Below are 22,959 nucleotides of genomic sequence, written 5' to 3' on the forward strand. Positions count from 1 at the left end.
CTAATTGACTGGCTCTTCCGGGGCCACCCCGGCGCACAAGGACGCTGCGTTTCCCCCTCCCCTCTCCTCTCTCTCCCCGTCCCTTTTTCATATTATTTTACTTTTTTTTTTTTTTTTTACCGATTTTATTTCCTTTGTCGAAAAGAAAAGGAAATTTTCTGCTGTTCGAATGATATCCCCTTCTCAAAGTCGCTCGCTGCCCAAATCTAGTGGGGCGGAATCCGTTCATGGGTAAATAGGTAGGGAGGAAGACTCGAGAGCCAAAGTGAGGTACCTAGGCACTTTCCCTACCTGTAGGTAATGTAGGTAGGTAGCCCACACTTGACCAAGGTACGTACAAAGCATTGGACGGATCGGGCAAGGCAGAAAGGCAGAGAGCCGGGGGGTCCGTTCACCGCATTTTGCGAGTGACCTGTGGGATCATTGGAATGTCCTCTGTAAGGCTGCTACCATGCATGCCACGACACCGTACCCATGTCGATTCTCGGGGGGCAATACACCGCGCCGTACTCTGTACCCTGGCTGCAACTGCAACGACCTGCAAGGAGAAGACGTCCGCCATGTAAGAATAACTAACATACGGAGATCGCAGATAGGCGCATAGAAAGAAAGAGGGAGAGGGAGAAAGGGGGTAGAGAGAGAGGCACTCTGAGGTCGGGTGATGGGAGATGCGAGATGAGGTGGCTGCCGCTGCCGTTGCCGCGCCGTTACCCGTTTCCCGTTACCGCCTGTTGTTGCCGCTGCATCTACCGCTGCTGCTGACCAAGTCCTGGCTGACTGACAGAAGAAAGGAAGTGTCGGAGACAGATAGACTTGGTTGTTGGATGCGACACTCGGATTCAGTCAGGCGGGGTAATATCATGTGGGTGATAGCAAGCAAGAGAGAGAGAGAAAACAAAGCGACGGACGGCGCCAGAGGGGAGGGGCGGAACGGAGCCGATAGGTACGTACCCTTTTGGAGTAGAAGATGGAGGAAGACGCTGTAAGGTTGCTATAACTTCCATGCCTTTGTCAGGTCCAGATCCCGATCCACTGGACTCGGACTGACTGATCCATTCAAGACCCCAAGAGCCAAGAGATAATACGTGCCCCACCAGCTATAGCCCACTAACACCGGCCCACCGACGATTGCGGCACTTCTGCCTCTCGCGCTCTCTCTCTTTCTCTCTCGCTGTCGCCGTCGCCGTCTTGTCGCTGTCCTGCCGTCTATCCTGCCTCTGCCGCTACCATCGCCCCATCATTCCCACTACCGGGCTTTCCTCTTCGAGTCCTACTCCTCTCCCTCCTCCTCTTCCTCACTCGCCTTCCTTTCACCAACACATCCTTCACTCGCCGTCAACAGACACAGGCACAAACACACAAACAAACACAGACTCGCACACGCCCTCGCCCACGCGCGGCGCATCATGGACGACGCAGACGCGGGCTGCTTTTAACCGACAGTGACAGCAGACGAGGATCCCCTTAGCACACCACCCCTCCCGCCGCCACCCTTACCACCCCTTCGTTTCTTCTGCCTGTTGACCAGGTCCTCCCGTCCTCGACGTGGACGAATCCCCGCCGACCTAATTCGCCCTCCTCAGCTCCGACGTTTACCACCCACCGAACCGACACACCTCAACATCCCATCCCATCCCGCCTACCTCCGACGCTCCCAAACCTCCAAAATATTATTATTACCACAACCCATTCATTACATTACTTCATACCAGCTTCCGACCACTTCCCGCCTCCCCTGCGCAACCCAACTCCCCGAATTCGCCCCGTCCACGGTCCAAATATTATCACCCTCCTCCCCCGTCTATCCCGCGTCCGAACTGCCACTCAACTCTCCCCCTCCTTCACACTCTCTCCAACGATCCCCGCGCTATTACCCAGTGCCGAGCAGAGAGAGAGATAGACAAGAGACGCACGCACTCCGGCTCGACTCGACCACCCGCAGTTGGCACCACTGCCTCCAAATACCGAAGCTTCCCACCGAACCGAACCGAACCAACCGCCCCCGGCTCATTTTGGTCCACCACTGCCATTCGCCGCCTTTGTCCCGGCCATCTGGTTCCCTTTGACTGCGTCACATTCAACCCGTCTCCCTCTCTCTCTCTATTACTCTCTATCTCTCCTCGTACTCCTCATCCCTCTCGTCATCATTCACCCTTTTCCGATCGACCGATTCCGACAGAAGAAAGTCCTTGCGTCGACACCACCACACTCCTCCCTCGTCCCAGCATTCCTCGAGACTTCCATCGCCGCCTGCCTGACGCGCTCGCTCCCTCGCATTTGACGTCGACACCAAGGTTCACTCTTGTGACCTTAAACCGCCCTCATCCCCGCAATCCCCTTCGGAGCCTGCACCTGGGCCCTCTGCTTCTCCTTGCGCGCGTGCCTCAGTTTGCAGACTGTCGTATCTGGCTGCCCACCTACTGCAACGCTTGACCGGCCTCTCATCTGCCCAACTTTCGACCTCTCCCGCCGTCGCCTCATCGATTTTAAGCTTCGGCCCCCGGCTAGCCCTCTCCAACTCCCCGTGCACCCCTCAACTCTGTTGGTCTCAGCCCGTTTCTAGCCACCATATGCCGACCTGCGACAACTGAGCCTTACCCTGCACCATCACGGTCTCTCACGCCGCACACCCTCAATCACATGGAATTTCTGTCAGAAGCAATCATGTTCCATCTGATCCGTCACAGCTGCCTGCCCTGCTGAGAAAATGGCTCTCCTCCCCAGTTTCTAAACGACACGAGAGTCAACCAGCCTCTCAACCACTGACTGCCTATTTTCCCCCTCATCTCTTTCACGATGCTGGGGAAGCTCTTCAACCTGGGCACCGGGAGTGCTACAAGTGTACCTGGTCCCTCGCAACCCCACTCCAGCAACATCAACAATAATGCCGCCTTAAGAGACGCGCCCCAGTCCCTCGAGTCTATGCAGGAGGATATTCACACCCGCAACCTTCTATTTCCCGACGCCGAAGCCTTATACCAGCATCGGAACGGCCAAGTCTTCCCCTTGTCTATGGCTTCCGCTCTTCCTCTGGCGTCCATAGCAAGTGCCTTTGACTACGACGGCGACATCGACCTCGACACCCGCCATGTTCGTCTTCTCATCATGCAGGACGCCGTAGCTTCCCTTCCCGCCCAGCTTCTCTTCGACAGCCATCCTGCGCCGCCAAAGCCGCCCTCCACTGCCACCCCCGGAGAGCGAACCGCAACAGGATTTGGCACCGTACAAGACTCTCACAGAGTCCCAACTTCCCCTAGAAAGAGCAGCCTGAACCAGACATCCCGCCCTCTGGTTATTCAACCGGACAGTCCTCAACCCCGCCAGGGTGCTTTTGACCGCAGGGCTTCGATGCAGGGGCGGGCTCAATCTCAGGCTGAGACTGACTTACAACGCGCACGGAGAGAGTACAATGACGAGATTCACGCTTTTGCCGGCTCCGTCTTTGGGAACTCGGAGCTGATGGCCTACAAGGGCACTTCAACAAAAGTCCACATTGTTCCGACTGAAAACCGCCCGGAATATGGAGGCTCCTACCTAGGCGATGGCCGCGGCTCTATTGGCCGGTCCAGCATGCGATCCAGCCGACTGGCACAGTCTTACACATCGGACAGTGTCTCGCCCATGCAACCACCACCGTCTTTCACCTCGTCTGCGCCAAACACGCGTAGTCCGCCAGAGAGGAGGAAGATTCTCATCACTCGGCTGTTTCCCGTCTTGCTCCCCAGCGACGACGACACACAAAGTGATACTCCCTTGAGCCGTTTCTCGGACCACAACACAGGTTTTCCCTTTCCACAGTCCGCCGACGACGCAAACGCTCCAAAGAAGAAGAAGCTGCAGCCCAAACAGAAGCGCACTCCCATGTACGCAGTTGTGCTGGTTGTGCAGCTGCCGCCCACCTCGGGTCCTATGGCCCCTCCTTCCACCATTAGGTCCAATTTCCGCGGCGCCAGCTCCTACACGGACCAAGAGTCGTTCCCATCTTCCGTTAACTCGGCCCGCCGCTCAGGATGGACCATGTCTGGATCCGGGTTCCCCATCGACTCAATGGAATCCTCTTGCTCGACCGATGTCGACGACAGGATGGACACCGTTACGCAGCACTGGGATATCATCATGCGAACGTTGACACATCTTCAAGGGGTAGTCGCTACCACGCTTGGCGTTCTGCTCAAGCAAGCCGACATCACTTCCCCGGATCCCTACCCTCCTTCGGCGTCTTCGTATGCCGGCAGAGGTCCATCCATCGGCGGTAGGAGACACGAGGAGCCGCATTTCGTCAAGCCTCCCAAGACCAATGCCAAAGTCATAGCGCTGCAGCCTCACTGCCTTCAGAACGACGACAACATCGTACAAGAGGCCAACTCCGCCAGGATCCGCGTCGTCACTGGTCTTCGTGCCCAAAGGGTCATCACGGCACAGGGCAGATGGGGCATCTGGAGAGACGAAGCGAGATGGATGGCCAGGAAGGCCGGCGAGAAGGAGCACGGCTTCTTCTTCTTCAATCTCCTGACTGGGTTTCTTGCGACGCACACCGACTGGCTGAACGCTATGAGCCCGGCGTGGTATCGCCGAAAGCACTATCAACAACAAAAGGCAAAGGGCGAAGACGATCTCTCCTTGCCAGCACGAACTATTATCATCGCTTCAGACAAGATGCTTGCACGGCGTCTCATCTTCCTCCTTTCCGCATTTCTGCCATCGCACCAGCATCTTTCATCAGTCAAGACCCATAGGCCGAGCACCTCCACGTCCTTTGGGGCCTTTTCCCAGTCGCCTCCTTCGCTAATCATTCCGATCCTCCGCGAAGAATCACTGCGGCGTAAGATCAATAGACGTCCGGGCCACAGGCGCGTATCCCATTCACGCACAGTCAGCCAAAGCAACCGTATATCCGCCGTGCCCCCTCAGCTCGCCCACTTAAGCATGGAGAGCCATCACGAGAGACGCGTTTCGGATGCTGCCTCCATACGGTCGAATTTGCCCATCCCAGGCAACGATCAAGTCAGCCGAAAGAGCAGTGCGGCAACAACCACGACAATCACCCCCGAGACCACCATCCCGCACTTCACAACTGCCCAAAGATTCGAGAACCGACGAAGTCTTCGACCCGGCAGCAGTGGCAGCGTCGCCGCCGACGACCTCAAGAGAACACTGAAACGAGGCGAAAGCTCGGGACACATGAGCTCCGCCAGCACAGACTCCCGTGTGTCGAGCTCGCGTTGGGGCAGCGTCATTAGCACCCTCTGGAACGGCAAGAGGAGAGACTCGACTGGCCTCACCACCCCAAGCCACCCCTACGGTAGCAACCCAACCTCACCGACCAAAGCGACGCCGGGGGGGCGTCGGGACAAGCTGGCGGAGATGGTCAGAGAAGTCAGGACCGAGGGTTATCATCGAACAGATGATCGCAACCACGGCACGGTGGGCAATGGCAACGGTCCTACGACCCCTCGCGGTTTCGATGACCAGGTCATTGATGACCCGATTGAGAGAGTCGCTTTCCCTGAGCGGGTTCCCGATCCCAGCGGCGACTTCCGATCGCCCGTCAAAACGTCGATCAACGCGGAGGATGGGGTCATTGACGTCGACATCCCCTTCCCTGACTACATCACGTCTTTCGAAACCGCAGTCAGCTCGCCGTCGAGCAGCGGTTACCTGTCCACACCTGGTATCGGCAGTGGGTTGGAAGGGTTCGAACAGTTTTCCCGCGTCACGATCGACGGCGACTCCCCGATGAACGTTGCCGGGTTTCTCCAACAGTACCATCAAGATTTCATCCTACAGGCCGTCTCCCCTCAAGACACCCTCATGGAAGACATCAAAAAGTCCATGAGAGCCGAGCCGACCCCGTTTATCACGCAGCCATTTTACTCCACCGAGCAGCCCGCCGACCGCTGGGTTGATGTCAGCAGTGCTCTAATCGCGGACACGACAACGCACACCATTAAGCGAATCCGCTACCGTAGACTCATCCGACCCAGGCCGTTCACGGACAGGTCGGCCCCCCTCGGCTCCGCGGGCTCAAGCGCTTACAGTGCTGCTCCGATGACCCCTTCAATTCTCCCTTACGAAACGCAGCTGGATGATGAGTTCGTCGAGGAGCCCATCGCGAGTCTTGACGAGGTCCTCATTGAAGCTGTGGAAAGAGTGATTGCACAGAGTAACGAAGTGAGCAAGCAAAGTTCTTCAAACTCATCCCGGTCGACGAGCAAGAGGCGAGACCGTAGCAATAGTGAGGCATCGGTGTCGGTTGACTCGCATCACACAACCCGCATCCCTGTGGCGTTACAAGAGGTTCCACGAGACCAATGTAAGACAGTGGTCTTGTCGGCTCTGGACGAGATCATTCGTGACGTTATCGAGGAGAGGGACCATGACACGCCTGACGCCACCCTCCAAGCGCTAGACCGAGACCGCGAGAGCACTTTGCGAGAGGCAGTCCGAGTATGGCTGGATGCTGTCGATTCTAGCGAACAGATATAAGCCCGCAACAACTACAGAAAAGCAGTCTATGGCCATCCATACTAGCTGCGCTTCGCGTTGGCTTTACGATGTAATGACATGCAACAGGGGCCATAGACCTGCTGGTCCATGTATCACCACCAAAAACGAAACATTTTCCTTGGTTCAAAGACAGACAGATAAACCGAATTGAGATACCCCAAAGTAGAGGAAAGGCATTTTGGCTTGTTGAAAGAGCGTATTAGCCTGCGGTTAATATCAACGGCGTAAGAGACGGCCCATACACACAACATGGGGTCTCCGTTGGCGTTTTGGGAGGGCATGGGTCTTAGACGGATGGGTTTTGTCACGCATGGCTACCCTTTGAGAGGGAAACGGGGATGAAGAGGTGTCATGTCGAGGGGCTGTCGGTCCATTTCTAGCTAGGAGCGTATACGAAATAATAGGGAAAGGTCTTTTCCTGGCATGACTTGGTTGATGACATATGGAGAGCTTACTGATATTATGTGATGAGATAGCACTCGAGCTACGATGCTTCGTACTTCCAGTGCTGCCGTGATTGCTTGCCATCGTTAGGAACGGTTAAGGGTCCCGACGTAAGAGGAACCCGCTCTGGTTCTCGGCCGCGTCGAGTATTCTTAAAGGGACTGCGCAAAGTGACATGATGATTACCTACCCAGGTGGCCGGCTATCCGGATGGTGTGGCTCTCGACGGTGGGAGAACCGGGTAAGGGCCGCCCTGACCAAAGCAACACCCCATATTAATGATAGCTTCACTCACATCACTCACTCCCTAAGCACACACAGCTGCCATATTCTATCGTCTTGGTATTGACTGCATATCTCGAGTTAACTTGCGGCCCCTCACAGCCTAGCTAGGCGGTGGCGGGGGAAGTAGGTATCATTCCAAAAAGCACAAAAATGACGATGATGATTGAAGACGAAACAATCCCATCGTTTCATGAAAGGGGGCACATCTTTGGCCACAAAACCACCCACGCCTTCTCATTCCCCGCTCGTGAACACAGAACGCCCCTTTTTTTGGTTTCGAATCCTCGCCTCTGCCTGGCGAGAAAAGTGAAGAAGAAAAAACTCTTAAATCATGTGTGGTGTGCAGGAACGCCAAGCACGGCCAGGTGCAACATTTCTCGATCTCCATCTCTCGTCCTGTTCTTGATGCAAACCATTGTACCAGCGATGCCATGTATGTCTGCGGCGCAATGATGACGATTGTGGTGGTGCACATGTACATTGGGAAAGGCAGACTGGCCGAGTGCAGAAGGATATGTATGCGCACTCTTTGCTGCCCTCGTTTCTAAAGTCGCCAGTGCAATCGCGTCCGTTGTCAAATCGGAAAATGTGTAAGAAAAGAAAGCTTGCTGATGTAGCGTCTGAGCGCTCAGACAAAATCCATGTCATCAAAGTCGCCATCCGCATCGTCCTCGACCTCGGCCGGATTTGGATTCTTGCGTGGTCGGCCGCGGGGTCTCGGTCGAGATGAGGAGCGGGCGCGCTTCTTGCGGTTTCCGGGCAATGAGCCAGCTTTCCTCTTCCGACCTCTGCCGTCGGCTGTGGGGCCGTCGTCCTCGCCCTCGCTGGGCGTACCGGCATCTTCGCCGTCCAGGTCCTCTTCTTCAGCCACCTTGAACTCTTTGTCGACGTTCATCAACTCCACGAATGTTTTGCACTTCTCCAAAGTAGCCTCTTGCGACTTCAGCCCATTCATGTGCGAGTTGACCTCCTCCCAAAACTTGTCTCCTGTCACACCTTGGACCTTGGTCGGAGCCTTGCTCAGGTCTTTCGCCGCCAGCTTTGTCTTTGTCTCGCGCTTGCTTCCCAAGCCGTAGAGGCGCCGAAGATAGGTCCTGGCTTCCCAGAGGCAAAGAAGTATGATGGATCCAGACGTGAGCTGGCGAAGCCTCTTGGGAGGGATGGTCAGCTGGGGTTGCGTCGGCTGTCCATCACCCTGCAGATCATCTGGTTTGTCCATGTCCATGCGGACGTTGAATATGTCGGACTCGATCACATGCGCCATGCTGGATCCGGTTGTCGAAAACAGCTTTTCCATTGCATGGACCGTAACCAAAACCTCTCCGACCGTCACATATTCGAAGTAAGCCAGGTTCTCAATCATGAACCGTGCGTATTCGACATGCGGGGGAAAGGCTGCGGAAACGTCGAGCTTGGCAGAGTCGAAGTCGACCTGGAAAACCAGTTTCTCAAGGAACTTCTGTCGGTTCTTGGACTTGCTCACCTTGAGCACCTCCATCAAAAGATGAAGTTTCGACTGGAAAGGGTTTGTGGTTGCGCCGCGAGTGTCTTTGACAATGTCCCGCTGATATTCGTATGCGGCTTGGATGGCCCTGACGTATTCTCGCTCAATAACGGTTTCGTGTTTCTCATGCAGCGCTCGATGCTCCATGAAAGCGACCTCAGAAATCTTGGTCATCGATGAAGTCTCCAGGGTGATCAGGGTCACACCTGTTTCTTTGGGATGGACGAGGCCCTGGCGGTTGATGCTGCCAAGAACCTCAACAGCAAGGAAGGCATGCTCATCCTGCGATGATAAGGCGATCCGAGTGATCTCTTTGAGGAAACGCTGGGTGGTCGCGCTCGCCACGTCGTCGTAGTTGGTTCCACCCATGACAGTCAACTCGCGCTTCTTGTCTCCCTCGGGGCCAGCGACGGCGGCGGCTGTGGCAGCCTCCGACCGCTTCTCTTCTGTCACGAGGAATTCCTTAAACGACCGGAGGATGGTGCTCTCCAGTGCTGGAACTCTAGCCTCGAATACTTGCTGGAACTTGGTGTAGACATTCGGCGAGACGTAGTTTCGGGGATGGGCCTGGCATATGAGGCCGATGGCATCAAGCGCATGCTTGCGAGCCTCCATGAGCTGCGATGCATCGGCCCAAGGCGACAGATTGTCAACCATGAGCTTTGCAACCGATGTGCCGGAGTACTTGGGGAAGATCTTCTTGAAAACGTCAATCTCGGAATCGAGATCGCAGTGCTTACCAACCATTCCGACAATCGTCGAATATCTGGCAAACTTCATGAGCTTGGTGGCATCCATTTGCGTATTTCGCATGCTGGCAACTCCGCGTAAGCTGGATGCGCCCAAATATGCCAGCTTGTCGCGATTATCTAATAGATCGGCGATGATCCACAGACAGGCCACAACATCGTCCAGTAGGTTCTTGCTGAGCCTGCCAACCGAGTTTTGCAGCTGCTCTCTTACTTCGCGAAGGAAATCAGCGTACTTGTTCGAGAGCTGCGGCAAAACCTGGCGGTAAATGACGGTGACGGCTTTGAAGACAGCCAGATCATCAGCGCCACTGATGCTACCAAGGTGAGGCTTGAGGAGTCTGATCTCCTCAAAGGTGAAGAGCTTCGGGTCGGCCTTGGCAAAAATCTGCAGAACTTGCAGTGCATCTCGTCCGGAAGGAATCGCAGGGTCGTCCGAGTCCAGGTTGTCGATGAGCTCGAACATTTTCTCAACCAGCTTCATGCTAACGCCGAAAGGCCCGTTGTGAGCCTTATTCTGTCCTCCCAGGATGGACTGGAGCACTTTGTCGAGGACAGCGCCCACATTTCCGGACTTAACCGTCTGAATCATGAGCGCGACGTGGTCGGTCAAGGATGTTTTGAAGGCCGCTGTATCATCGACTTGATAGAACGGAGCAAACCAGACCTCTTCAATCATCTGGCGAGCCAGTTCCCGCACACCTTCGTCCGGGTCTTGCACCCGATGCAGTAAGCCGTTTGCGATGGCGCTGCGGATCTCCCGACTCTGGTTGCGCAGATAAATGTCTCGAGCCAGCTTCATCGCCCTCTTGCGCACGCCGATGCCAGAGTCGATAAATCTTTCAATGATCCTCTCCGCCATCTTGTCCTCAAGTCTCGGGCGCAATCCAATGCACTTTCCCATCAAACCAATGGCAGAGTCACGCACTTGCGGCGAAGAATCACTCGAGCAGGTAATGATGAGACGGACAACCACAGAGTCACCGTCCAAGATGGCGGGATCCGTCTCCAGAAGCTGGTTGATGCTCTTGAGACTCTTGCTGCGGACGGTCGCCTGGTCACTAGCCATGGCATTGAGGAGGACGTTGAGCATAGTCTGGAAGTGCTCGCAGAACGGTGAGCGCAGGAGGATGATTGAGTGGGCCAGCTTTGCGTGATTGCTGGTGACGTCTTTGAAAGTGTATTCGTTGGAGAGCCACCGACGGTCCTCGATCATCATTCGAAGCCGGAAGGCCAGACGTCCAAACTCCTGGTCAAGAGAGTCGTGGGTTTCCTGCATGGCGTCGTATCCAGAAAATATTCTATGAGCCCAGTCTGCAATCAGAAACGAAATTGCGCCCTGCAAGTGAGGATCTTCGCCAGAACGCCGTTGCAGATGCTCCAGTGCCGTTCGATACGGCCCAGACCACGAAACATCGTGCTCGATTCGGGTCTTTTGCTCCAAAGCGGAGGTAGCCAAGTCCGAGAGGTAGCGAGAAAGTTCATTAGAATCGCTGCCCTCCATCGAGTAGGTGATCTTGCGGACATGTGACCGCAGTTTGGAGACCGCAGCGCTCATGACACCGAGAAGTTCTAGGGCCATGTTCTTGGCAGGTGCCGCGGTTCTGTCTCCCTCCCAGAGTTTCATCATATAGAAGGTCATTTGCCGCAGGATGAGCTCGGCGGACGGCCAGTCGGGAGAGTCAAGACATTCCGTGAAGTCTTCGACGAACAGGTCGAGCAGGTTGCGGTAGGGTGTATCGCCGGACTTGGTAGACTTGAGAGCACGATTGACCATGAAGTTAACAACGTAGTTGGCGTTGTGGGTTGAGGCTTCTGTCAAGGGCAGGGCTACAGCCTTCAGTTCTTCCAGGGCGAGCTGGTATTGCGAGGCACCCGCTTCCTCCGACTTGATTGTTGCAGCCACGGCTTGTTTGCCAGGCTGGGGCATTTCCTCGTCCCCGTCGGCATCGTCGCCCGCCATCATCGCCAATCGACTGCGCGTGCCCTTCTCGTCGACCTTGCCGGAGCTAGCTTGCACAAGACGCATAATGAGCGCCGACACTGGCTGAATGCTCCCGCCGTTTGACAAGCGGAACTGGCGCGCGCTCTGCTTTCCGACGGGGAGCTTTTCCAGTGAAGTCAAAATGTCGTCAAAGATGCCGCGACGTTGCTCAGGCTTTGCGAGGAAGATTTGGCAGAGCATCTCCATTGCAGTAAGGCGGATGCCATCGAATCTCTGTACTCCGACAACAGAGTCTTTCTCCAGGTATGCGTTGTCCACGAAGAGGAGGCTCGATGCAGCAAATTCCAGAGTGCCAAGAGCGGTGTCTGAGAGCTCAATACTTGTGACGAGTTTGGCGAGGAGCGCGAACAGCTTCTGGCAGTTCGTAAGGACCGGGCCGATCGCCTTTTTGTGAGGCTGCAACAGTTTGAAGAGGGCAGACGATGAGCCACTGCCTCTCATCTCAACGACGGGAATGACGATGCCCTCAACAACACCCTTGAAAACATCGGTCGACTTCTGGATGATCTCCTCCGAGTAGATCTGCTTCTCCTCTCTGCCGCCACACATTATGCGAAGGCACGTACGAGCTGTCTTGAGACCCATCTCAATGTCCGGCAGTTGACTCAACCAGCTCGTGACATCCGGCTCGCCCCAAGACTCCTCGATTCTGAAGTCAAGGTTGAGGGTATGCGTCAGCCCCGTTTCGCTCAGTTTCTGGATGTACTGAAGGTCCTCGATGGGTGCTTGATCGTAGCTTCCCAGATCGATCGCCTTGGCGATAGCTGTCTGTAGCTTCTGCTGTGTTGACCCTGTCAAGATAGCCTCGTTATCGCTGTTCAAAGTGGCGACCTGCTCGTGGCCAAGTTCGTTCCCGAGCACATTTCTAATGGAATCGAAAACGGCCTTGATTAACCGTTCGAGGTCCTGCAGTGCTGTTTCGGCCCGCTGACGTTGGTTGAGGTTTGTGCTAATATCATCCTGTCGGCTTTGGTAGGCGCCGTCCTGTCTGCGCATAGACAGTCCTAGAGGCTCATCGGGGGATTCGGGTACCGCCATCTCGAGATATTCGTCCTTATTGAAACCCGGAGCACGCGGCAACTCAATGGCGAAGGACGTCTTTTGGACATCAGATCCTCCCGGCGTTTGAGATTTGGGAGGCGGCATAGACGTGAGTCCAGCAGAACTGGGCTGTGTGGTATCAGATTGCGCCAGAGGTTCAGATTGATGTTGAGGCAGAGGGGGGGGCGTCTCCTGCTTCAGGTCAACTTGGATTGGTGTGGGGACCCGAGTCACATCGGAGGGATTGACGGTCGCCGGCAGCGGGACGGCTTGGTCGGGGACATCCACGTAGGCTTTGGGATCGAGTTTTTTGGAAGGGATTGCAACCTCGAAACGGAAGTTGCTTCCTCGATGGGCTTCTGCACTCGCCGAGGATTGCTTGAGTGGCGGTGGCGCACTTTTGGGTGTCGACGGAGGCTGAGGCGGCTGGTGGGCAACTTGTCCGTTGACTGAGGAAGGGCCAGATGTACCAGTGAGCGGTTTGATGAATGTTGGTGCCCTATCAAACACCATCTTGGCCACTGGCGAAAGACCGGCGCTGAGGCTCTGTGGAGAGCCAACAGAACTCGACGGAATGTTGGTGTTCGGCTTGGGGACGGTCTTGAATTTGCTGCATGGGACACGGTATCAGAAACTGAGGCAGGACCAGGCTTCAGATCGCTCGACTTACAAATATGTCCGTTGGTTGGGCTTCAGATCGTGTAGAACATGGTCAACGGCGTACTTGAGGTGCTTCAACCCGTGGTTCTGGTTCTGTCCGGTGGATTCCTTGTTGAGACTGTCGTATTCCTGGCTATTGAACATATGTGAGATGCTCGAAGCAAGCGAGCCGGAGCCGAGAGTCGGTTCGGGGATGAGGTCTTATAGATGTTACCAAGTAGATTCAAGGGATTTTGAGTGAAGATTCCACCTACCTGGAGTAAACGGAATGACGGAGGTCTGGGGAGAGTAAGGTAACGCCTCAGGGAGTGTAAACGGCCGCGCCATGGGACGCTGGTCCGCAACTTGCGGCTGCATATAGCCGCCGTTCGGCGGACCATTCTGGAAGGTCCCTTGGCTGTTGACCATTTTTTCTGTGTCCTCAGACCTAGGCCGAGCCTCAAGACATGTTACTTCGAGAGCCGAGTGAAGGATCGAGGCGCTGTGCGAAAGCTGGTCGGGAGGGCGTTCGGACGTTGGAAGCGCGCAAGCAAAGAAACCAGCGCCGTCGGGCCAAGTCAGGTGGAAGAGAAGAAGAACTAAGATGGAAGTGATAAAGAAGAAGCCGGTCGCATGGTCCGGAATCGAACAGGCGCAACTGAAAAGAAACAATGTCGAGATGCGATCCGGCGTACGTCGTCGTGATGGGATGGGAAAGTGGGAAGGTTGCGACAGCCTCGCGTGGAAGGACCCTTGTCCGTCGCGAGGTCCGTGCAGTAGCTTTAGGCGGTAGGCACTCTAGGTACCTTTGGTAGAAAGTGGCCGGTTGTTCCGTTCCTGCCTGTCTGTTTGAATATGTACCCTGTACCCCATGGAATCTACAGATCGCTTAGGTAATTCTTTCCAGGGGTCTGTGTACAGAGTACTTCCCTCGATATGCCACAATCGATAAGGAAGTGCTGATTGCTGGTGCCGAAAATCTCCCCCCGGCAGAAATATTTTGTCGGTATTTGCTGCCGCGATACTCCGTTTGATCACCACAAATACTACCTACTCGGCCGGCATTACAACAGACACCGCATCCCATCACCGCCACCTGTTTGCAATCATGTCCGCTATTGGAACGCTTGTCTTCTGTCACGACTGCGGCAACTTGCTTCCCGCGTCCATGGGCACGGAGAAGAACATCCTCACCTGCGATTGCTGCGGCGCCGACAACAAGGGTAGGTTCACCGCTGCCGGCGTATTCGTAGCGCGCACCCCGAACTGACGAGATATTGGCGTCAGATACCGGCTCCAAGACGATCGTCACCCAGACGAAGCCCTCCGATTTCCCGTCCCAGTTGCGACAGAAGCTGCAGTCCAATGTCCAAGCCGTCGACAGGGCCAACGTGAACACGGAGGCCACGATCAGAGAGACGTGCCCCAAGTGCGGAAGAGAAGAGGTCCGCTTCACTGCCGTGCAGCTCCGCAGCGCCGACGAAGGCAGCACCATTTTCTTCACCTGCGATTGTGGCTTCAAGTATGCCGATTCCCTTTCTTTTTTCCGAAAGTGCTAGCCACAATGCTGACTGACTGTTTTCCAGATGGTCTCATAACAACTGAAATACACTAAACTTTTTACCCGTCGCTTTTGAAGCACCTAATCCCACCCATTATTTACCTGCCGAAACCAACCTCCACAAAGATCTAGATCGCCTCCATGCTCAAGCAGCCGCCTTGGCGGCGTCGGGAATCAACGCATACTCGGTCTGGCCGCTGGACTCGAACTCGGCCATGTCTAAGGCCACGATGACGCTCTCGCGCACGACCTTTTCCTTGTCGTGCAGGAACTTCAGGAGGGTCTCCTCAACGCCCTCCTCGTCGCCCAGGCTTCCCAGCGCCTCGGCGGCCTCGTGGCGCACCATGCTCGCCTCTTCGGTGTTGCTAAGCGCCTCGGTCAGCGCAGGGATCGACGCCGGGTGCGACAGTTGGCCGAAGACGAAGGCGATCTCGTGGCGGAACAGGGCGGACGGGTCAGCCAAGCCCCTGGCGAGGGCGAGCACGGCGGGAACGGCAGTCGGCAGGTCGGGCGGCGACGCGAGGTCGCGCAGGGCGAACATGGCGCGGTAACGCTGGAAGAGAGGCAGCTTGGCGTCCATGAGGGTCTTCTCGAGCTCTTCGACAGAGCGTTGGGACTCCTCCATCGGAGGCGCGGGGTCTACGGAGGTGAAGTCGCTGCGGAACAAGAGAAAGAGGACATAGGCGTTAGCTTAAGAATGACGATACCTCCTTTTCTTTTTCCTTCCGTCTCCTTTCAAAAGCGTGGCTACCGCTAGAGCGGTGCATGTGCCGACAACGGGAGACTCTTACCTCTTGCGCAGCTTCTCCAGCTTCCTCTGCTCCGAGTTCTCCCACTCGATTCGGTCGATGGCGATCTCGCACGTCTCGGTGATGCAGACGTCCTCGCCCTCGCGGTCTCTATATTCCCTCAGGATGTCGAGCTGGCTAGCATCGCCCAGGGCGCCCAGGGCCTCGGCGGCCTCGTGGCGGCACATAGGGTCCTCCTTCAGGTCGCAAAGGACATCACGCAGGTAGGGGACGGCAACGAGGTTGGCGGTCTGGCCGAGGCAGTAGGCGAGCTCGTGCTTGAGCAGGGCCGAAGGGGAGGCGAAGCCGGCGGCGATGGCCTCGATGGCGGCGTCGCTGTCGGGGCCCTTGTTGTTGCAGGCGACGTGCTTGAGGGAGAAGAGGGCGCGGAAGCGAAGGGGCAGCGGGGTAGTCTCGGAGGTGACCGTCTTGCGCAGCTCGGAGATGGTCTTTGTCTGGTCGGCGGCGGCGATGGCCTCGAGCGTCTCGCGCGTCTCGGGGAGGTCTGCAGAGGGTGACATTTTTTCTTTGGTGCTGGGCTTGCTATTGCGCCTATGGAATGGGGGTATCGTTCTATGCGCAAAAGAGAGGCAGAGGAAGAAAAATCCAAATGGGTTGCCAAGGAATGAAGTTGAAGTGACTCAAGTGCGACGGAGCAGAAAGGGCGTGGGCCGATGGTCTGCGAGGGTGGGATGGGCCAAAAAGACTTACCTCCGAAGGGTCGTCTGAGTTCGGATCTGATAAAGAAACTGTAGAAATTTTGCGAGGGGCAACAGCGGGGTGGTTTGGGTTCCGATAAGATCTGCCCCTCACTGTGAGGTACCTTGTAGTTAGGTGGGTAGCCCTGTACTGTGTGAGAATGGCGACGAGTTGGGCTCTCCGTTCCGTTTCTATTGACAGTATAGGTCAGTCAACAGCAACGGATATCATAAATCAATAGATCCACTGGTCTATTAGTCTAGTTGGTTAGGACGTCGGATTCTGATATTGGAATTTCCGTAGGCCCAGGTTCGAATCCTGGATGGACCTTGACTTTTGCCTCATGGCCCTTCAGAGCATGCTCTGATCAAACTCTCCGTTTCTTTTTTTTTTTTTCTTCTTCCCTGCCAGGTTATAGATAGATGTCTTTGTCTGAGCGGACAAGACTCTGTATGTAAGTCGGTGGTGGCAGATTGGTGTTTAGTCAAGTTGCACCAGGCGTTGATGAATGACTCTTGCTCTGTTGAGTGGGGCCACCACCTCCGCGGAACCGCTTCAAGGCTGTTTCGCCACCACTCACAGCGTCTCGTTTGGTCAACCACCATCCCATTCACCTACCTACTTGCCTCAGTTGCTCTACAAATAACATCTAGATGATGCATAATATCCAGCTTTGAACTCGAAAACACATATTCTAAAGTCTGACCTACCTGTCAGTGTCACCGTATCGCACACGAAGGACTTGAGAGCCACATTTTATGACATTTGCAACAGAACGGACTCTTCCATCCGGCTTATCAATCAACTTCACCTCAGCTGCGCCGCCTCAAGTTCAACGCCGGTCCCGGACCTGGAACCTCACCGCGAGGCAACTCATAACATCCATTCCTTTCACTCTTTTAAGACCTTCATACACCTGGAGGGAACTTATCCCCCATCGACATTCTTTTCACCTCTACCACCGTTCTTCTCATTAAATTCTTTTTTTTTTCTTTTTTTTTCTACAACAAAAAGTCAAGGAAAGAAAGCCCCCAAGATGGCACCCTCTTTAGAAGAAGACCCGGACTCGGTCCAGGACGTCCTCGCCAACCCGCTGAAACAGAAACCCTCCCTCGTCGCGCCAGAACCGGAACACTGCCCCGGCCCGGAATCCGCGGCGGCGGGCACGGCCGACTCTTGCGCCGGCTGCCCAAACAAGGAGATCTGCGCCGCGACGGCGACCAAGGGTCCGGACCCGGACATCCCCATCATCGCGTCGCGCCTCGCCTCCGTCGCGCACAAGATCCTCGTGCTCTCGGGGAAGGGCGGCGTTGGTAAGTCGACCTTCACGACGCTCCTCGCACACGCCTTCGCGACGAACCCGGACAGCACCGTCGGCGTCATGGACACGGACATCTGCGGGCCCTCGATCCCCAAGATGCTGGGCGTCGAGTCCGAGACGGTCCACGTCTCGGGCGCCGGCTGGTCCCCCGTCTGGGTCCTCGACAACCTCGGCGTCATGTCGATCCAGTTCATGCTCCCCGACCGCGACGCCGCCGTCATCTGGCGCGGCGCCAAGAAGAACGGCCTCATCAAGCAGTTCCTCAAGGACGTCGAGTGGGGCCCCCTCGACTTCCTCCTCGTCGACACGCCCCCCGGCACCAGCGACGAGCACCTCAGCGTCAACACCTTCCTCCGAGACAGCGGCATCGACGGCGCCGTCGTCGTCACGACGCCTCAGGAGGTCTCGCTGCTCGACGTCCGCAAGGAGATTGACTTTTGCCGCAAGGCCGGCATCCGCGTGCTGGGGCTCGCCGAGAACATGGCCGGCTTCGTGTGCCCCAAGTGCACGAACCAGAGCGAGATCTTCCGGGCGACGACGGGCGGCGGCCGGGCGCTGGCCGAGGAGATGGGGGTGCCGTTCCTGGGCAGCGTGCCGCTGGATCCGCGCATCGGCATGGCGTGCGACTACGGCGAGAGCTTCTTCGACAGTTTCCCGGATAGTCCCGCGTGTCTGGCGTTCAAGGAGGTTGTGAGGAACGTAAGCAAAGAGATAGGGCTGAACGAGAAGGACGTCCTGCCCGAGTAGATATGGGGGGTGGAGAGGTTGTGTGAGAGGCACGCCACTCCTCTGCTTTTATTTCCCTTCCTTTTTAACGAGTTGACGTCTTTCGCAAAATAAGGAAACCAAAAATGATATCCCCTTCCACTCGGCATGGCTTCGTTCCACAGTTGAGAAGCATTTATATTATGTACGGGATCGCCGCGAGCCGACGTCCCGTTTCTTTTTCACGGGCGACCAACCTGTGGCCCCCCTCTCGACTGTGCCTACATTGATCTCTGTATGTATGTATGTATGTATGTATGTGTCTGTGCATGCTCGGTACATGCTGTCAGCCCCGTCTCCCTCACGCAGAGCCCAACTTCTGCGGTATCTCCTCCAGGTCCTCGGCGTCCTGGATGTCGATCACGCGACCGACCTCGCTCGTATTCCGCATCAGCTCCTTGGCGCCGGCGTACAACATCCGTATCTCGTTATTGCAGGTGATGGGGAGGTAGTAAATCAGGACGTAGGGCACCGACAGGCGGCCGGAGGGCTGTCAGAGACCTCTTGGTCAGCTGGCTACTATTACCTACTAACTCTCGGGGTTGTTTTTTATTCTTCTTCTTCGGCAGGACGTACCAGTGTAAGCGGGTAGCTCAGCAGCACGAAGCGCGGGCTGTGGTCTGGCAGGTCATCGCTGATCTCGTCGAGGGACTTGTACACGACCTTGTCGTCGTCTTGGCGGATCTCGTGCGTGTTCTTATCGATGTAGTCTATAGGATGGGGGGGAAGGCGCATCAACAACGTCAGCTATCAGTGGATCGCATGGTTTGTGTGTGTGTGTGTGCGCGCGCGCGTGCGCACAAGATGGCAACGAGGACGGGCCGAGGGAAACGGACGTACAGATGACGGCTTGGGGCTCGTTGGACCGCGAGGTCCCGAGGCGGAACTTGCGCAGGTGGTCCTTGGTCTCCTGGGAGAAGGTGTAGAGTCGCGATTCGGAAGCCTGAAAAGTCAGCCCATGATGATTCGGACGGATGGGGGAGGGTGCGGCGGAGGGGAGGACGAAGAAGCGAGGACGCACCATGGCTTTGACTGCGGCTGGTCAGAGAAAGAGGTTGTGCAGTATGCAACGGGGTCCAGCGAGGGAGAGACGACAAAACGAACAGACGGAACGAATTTCAGGCTCTCTCTTTCTCTCGTGTCTTGCTTCGGTTGCTCCCTTGTCGCAGCACCAAGAACGTCAGGCTAACGAAGTCAGTCAAGTCTGAAGCCCGGTCGGGCTGCACTACCCCTCCCCCGCTCCCTCTGCTCCTCTCTCTCAGCGCATCGAAGCGAAGCCCCCGCCATTCAACGGGCGGCCAGAGTTGCCCCACTCGGTGACCTCACACCCGCCAACACCACGCCGTAAGCTTCGGTCCCCCGGTCAGCTTTGCGGTGTTCGGCCCCCCCGTGTAAGCCACAGTTCCGACGACCGTTGGATCTGATACAGCTGCCGTCTCTGCCTCTGAAATCTTTGACAATGTACTGTCGAATCCCCTCCTTGGTCAATTGTCTCTAGACAAGTCCCATGGATCTCCCTCTTATGGTACCGCTGAAGAGAGCATGGGAGTGGGATGAGGAAAGATGGCGAGTGACAACGGGCAATTATTCATTTGTTATGATTCTGCAGATTGTTCTATTTGTTCGCCGCTTCTACTCTTCACTACTCAGTTTGGCAACCAAACATCAGAGGCAAAGTTGAGCCCGAGTCATGGGTAGAGTTTGATCCAATCACCCATTCCGTTGAGCACTCGAATTCCTCAAAGCTCGCCCAAGGGACCCAGCAGCCCGACCATGGCTAGCCTCCCGGGTCCTAGACCAGCAGGACAAAACAGCCACTCACTTAAGCATGTGATACATGAGGATCGAGAGCAGGATCGTTGTTCCCTTGCTTTTTTGTAAAAGGGAATGATGCCAGGACGGAGGACTGAATAAGGACTTGCTATGTACCACACATCAAAAGCGTTCCCACAGCCAGACCACGTGACTGTTCCATGATTGGCCGTCGCCGAGCCGGAGTCGGAGCCAGCAGAGGCGATGTGACAGAGCTCCGAGCTTCACCTCCGCACCTCCTAGACTCCTCTCCTCCTCCCCCCCTCTCCCCTTGCCGTATCCGCTCCGTCCCGTGACTTGATTCGTGCGAACTCCCTCTGGTCTGTAATAGGTAGACCTTCCAATCCTATCCCGCCGAAACCTTCCGTGTCGTGATCTGCTTTCCGCCGATTGTTTCGACGGTTTCGATTGTCCCTCCAGCGTATGACATCATCGATTCTTGTGTGAGCAAAGGTCGAGCAGCCGAGGTACACGACGCCCCCCTAAAGACTCGTACAGCATAGAGAGCGAGGCACACGGCCGATACACACATACACATACACGCACACCGCGAAAGGCTTCATGTTCGCCCGCCTCACCCAGCTGTCCCGCCACATCCCCTCGGCCCAGACACTCACCCAAGCCGTCAAGCCCGCCTTTCCTCTCTCCGGCCTCGCCCGCGCCAGAATCATGGTCTCAGCCGACGAGCGCAACACCCGCACCATCCACACGGCGGCATGTCTGATTATCGGCGATGAGGTGCTCGGTGGGAAGGTGAGTCCCTGCGCCGTGGCGTTCCGTCCAATTGTGTGGCTGAGTGAAGGACGAGGACTAACCGCGTGGCTTGTTCACAGACCGTTGATGTGAGTGAAGCCATATGTCTGCCTTTGGCAGTGTACATGATAGATGCCGTGGGCGTGCATATGTTGACCAATTACCTCAGACCAACTCGGCGTACATGGCCAAGTGGTGCTTCTCCTTGGGTATTGTAAGTTCTCCAATGGCATGCCGAAGCCTGCGAAGGTGTGCTGAGTCGCGGTCAGAACTTGAAGAGAGTCGAGGTCATCGAGGACGATGAGAGCGAAATCGTCGAGGCCGTCAGGCGCATGAGCGACCGCTACGACTTTGTCGTTACCAGGTTTGTCGTTCCAGCCCCGGTGCGTCGTGGCCGGAGCTAACAGCAATGTCGCAGCGGAGGAATCGGACCAACGTAAGGCCTTGGACCAGAACCGCCCCTTACCCAAGGATAATAGACCATGGCTGATATGTCGACAGGCACGACGACATCACCTACCAGTCAATAGCCAAGGCTTTTGACCTGCCCCTCGTCCTCAACCAAGACGCCTTCGAGCGCATGAAGAGGCTCTCGAAGCCGCACCCGAACCAGCCGCACTTCGACTGGGACGTCGACTCCCCGGCTCTGCAGGCGAAGCTGCGGATGGTCATCCTCCCCACCGACGAGAAGCGAGACCCCAGCAAGCAGTTCCTCTTCCCCCACGAGGATCTCTGGGTCCCCGTCAACGTCGTCAACGGCAACATCCACATCTTGCCCGGCGTCCCGCGCCTCTGTGAGCCCCTCTTTCTCCCTTTGTTTGCGCACCCCCCTTCCCCCACTTCTCACTGGGGCGGTTGACTGACACCCTCGGGATAGTCGAGAAGCTCCTGGACGGCCTGAAGCCGAGCATCGTGCCCCGGCTCACCGACCCGGAGGGCAAGGGCCTCTGCCGTGTGCTCATCTCCACGCCGCTCCCGGAGAGTGCCGTCGCCGGATACCTGACCCAACTCGCGGCCAAGGTGGAGCCCAAGGGCGTCAAGGTCGGCAGCTACCCCCGGTGGGAACAAAACGGCACGGTCACGCTGGTTGGACGGTAAGTGGCGACGACAAACACCATCCCCCCCCCCCTTTCGAATCTGACTTGGCGGGTTCTCGAACAAGGACCGCTGCTGACTCCCTGGCTGTAGGGACCAGGCCTTCATCGAGAGCATCGTGGACGAGGTCGTGGAAGGTGTTCAGGGCAAGCGCGTATATGCGGAGGGCGAGGATGATACCACAGCCAAAGCGGGAAAGGGCATCGAGTAGTTGAGGTTCCAGCAACAGAGTCAAACTCAAATCAGATAGCAAACCCGCACGATTCCGACGAAAGTGGCGCCGCTGTACCCATCACAATCCCTCGCCTGCGGGGTGTTCCTGGGTGTAATCCTCTCATCTCGAATCCGGGGCGATGTAACGTGCTCCTTGCCGATCTAGAAAGAGTGGCATCGAGTCACCATCATCATCATCATCATCTTCTTCTTCTTCTATCCGGAAGAGTCGAGTCTTTCGATGGCTCCAACAGGTCATCCGCCCGTTGTCTCGTGCACTCAATGTCGACCCTGCGTCGCCCGGATCAACCCTGAAAAGGAACAGGCGGCGGAACCGGGAAGACGCGCAAAGGCCACAGATGGGCCCTCGCCACGACCAATTTCAGCCCACGTGGTGGAGGCATACGGATAGACGGAGGTGGAATCGAACGCCGATCTCTTGCTGATGGTGCGGGAAAAGGGACAACTCTCGCACAGACCGAAATGGCGTCGCAGGCCGTTGATCCCTTAATTCAACTCGAGGTGCAGTGCTGCATCGCCAGTTGCCTCCATCCAACATCGAGAGGATCGTCGCGAAACCCCTGTCAAAGGCGATGGCACCACAGGCCACCCACGAGCCCACGAGCTCAGTACCCTGGACGCGTCGACGCCCTCGGCCGCCACTACGCACCGGCTGCAGATTGCGTTGCTGCAAGCCAGTGCCCCAGGGGGGGATGGAAATGATCTTCCAGGGCTTCTAGAAAGACGAGGTTCCATTGCAGTACGGATAGTTAGTTGT

The 22,959-nt window shown here is 56.4% G+C and overlaps 7 protein-coding genes across 7 annotated transcripts; 4 read left to right on the forward strand and 3 right to left on the reverse strand.

The window, feature by feature from the left end:
• Window positions 1–2,796: 2,796 nt before the first annotated feature.
• On the forward strand, window positions 2,797–6,486 carry CH63R_13978 (uncharacterized protein; the record flags this gene model as incomplete). The annotated part of the gene is made up of 1 exon (XM_018308952.1): window positions 2,797–6,486. One exon carries the CDS (start codon window positions 2,797–2,799, stop codon window positions 6,484–6,486), a length of 3,690 nt encoding a protein of 1,229 aa, XP_018151270.1.
• A 1,378-nt stretch (window positions 6,487–7,864) lies between these two features.
• Window positions 7,865–13,603, reverse strand: CH63R_13979 (AT hook domain-containing protein; the record flags this gene model as incomplete). Its single annotated transcript, XM_018308953.1, has 3 exons — window positions 7,865–13,145; window positions 13,206–13,395; window positions 13,450–13,603. The coding sequence occupies 3 exons, from the start codon at window positions 13,601–13,603 to the stop codon at window positions 7,865–7,867; spliced, it is 5,625 nt and encodes a 1,874-aa protein (XP_018151271.1).
• Window positions 13,604–14,282: 679 nt separating this feature from the next.
• CH63R_13980 (DNA-directed RNA polymerase subunit) lies at window positions 14,283–14,779 on the forward strand (the record flags this gene model as incomplete). The annotated part of the gene is made up of 3 exons (XM_018308954.1): window positions 14,283–14,397; window positions 14,462–14,696; window positions 14,761–14,779. 3 exons carry the CDS (start codon window positions 14,283–14,285, stop codon window positions 14,777–14,779), a joined length of 369 nt encoding a protein of 122 aa, XP_018151272.1.
• Window positions 14,780–14,880: 101 nt separating this feature from the next.
• CH63R_13981 (Deoxyhypusine hydroxylase) lies at window positions 14,881–16,044 on the reverse strand (the record flags this gene model as incomplete). The annotated part of the gene is made up of 2 exons (XM_018308955.1): window positions 14,881–15,391; window positions 15,527–16,044. The coding sequence occupies 2 exons, from the start codon at window positions 16,042–16,044 to the stop codon at window positions 14,881–14,883; spliced, it is 1,029 nt and encodes a 342-aa protein (XP_018151273.1).
• A 1,214-nt stretch (window positions 16,045–17,258) lies between these two features.
• Window positions 17,259–18,290, forward strand: CH63R_13982 (Cytosolic Fe-S cluster assembly factor NBP35; the record flags this gene model as incomplete). Its single annotated transcript, XM_018308956.1, has 1 exon — window positions 17,259–18,290. The coding sequence occupies one exon, from the start codon at window positions 17,259–17,261 to the stop codon at window positions 18,288–18,290; it is 1,032 nt and encodes a 343-aa protein (XP_018151274.1).
• Window positions 18,291–18,609: 319 nt separating this feature from the next.
• Window positions 18,610–19,332, reverse strand: CH63R_13983 (GMF family protein; the record flags this gene model as incomplete). Its single annotated transcript, XM_018308957.1, has 3 exons — window positions 18,610–18,798; window positions 18,885–19,018; window positions 19,149–19,332. The coding sequence occupies 3 exons, from the start codon at window positions 19,330–19,332 to the stop codon at window positions 18,610–18,612; spliced, it is 507 nt and encodes a 168-aa protein (XP_018151275.1).
• Window positions 19,333–20,681: 1,349 nt separating this feature from the next.
• Window positions 20,682–22,179, forward strand: CH63R_13984 (Molybdenum cofactor synthesis domain-containing protein; the record flags this gene model as incomplete). Its single annotated transcript, XM_018308958.1, has 6 exons — window positions 20,682–20,908; window positions 20,973–21,087; window positions 21,143–21,237; window positions 21,375–21,667; window positions 21,751–21,967; window positions 22,062–22,179. The coding sequence occupies 6 exons, from the start codon at window positions 20,682–20,684 to the stop codon at window positions 22,177–22,179; spliced, it is 1,065 nt and encodes a 354-aa protein (XP_018151276.1).
• Between the last annotated feature and the right edge of the window lie 780 nt (window positions 22,180–22,959).

Source organism: Colletotrichum higginsianum, chromosome 10 (genome assembly GCF_001672515.1).
Source record: "Colletotrichum higginsianum IMI 349063 chromosome 10, whole genome shotgun sequence".
Lineage (NCBI taxonomy): Eukaryota > Fungi > Ascomycota > Sordariomycetes > Glomerellales > Glomerellaceae > Colletotrichum > Colletotrichum higginsianum.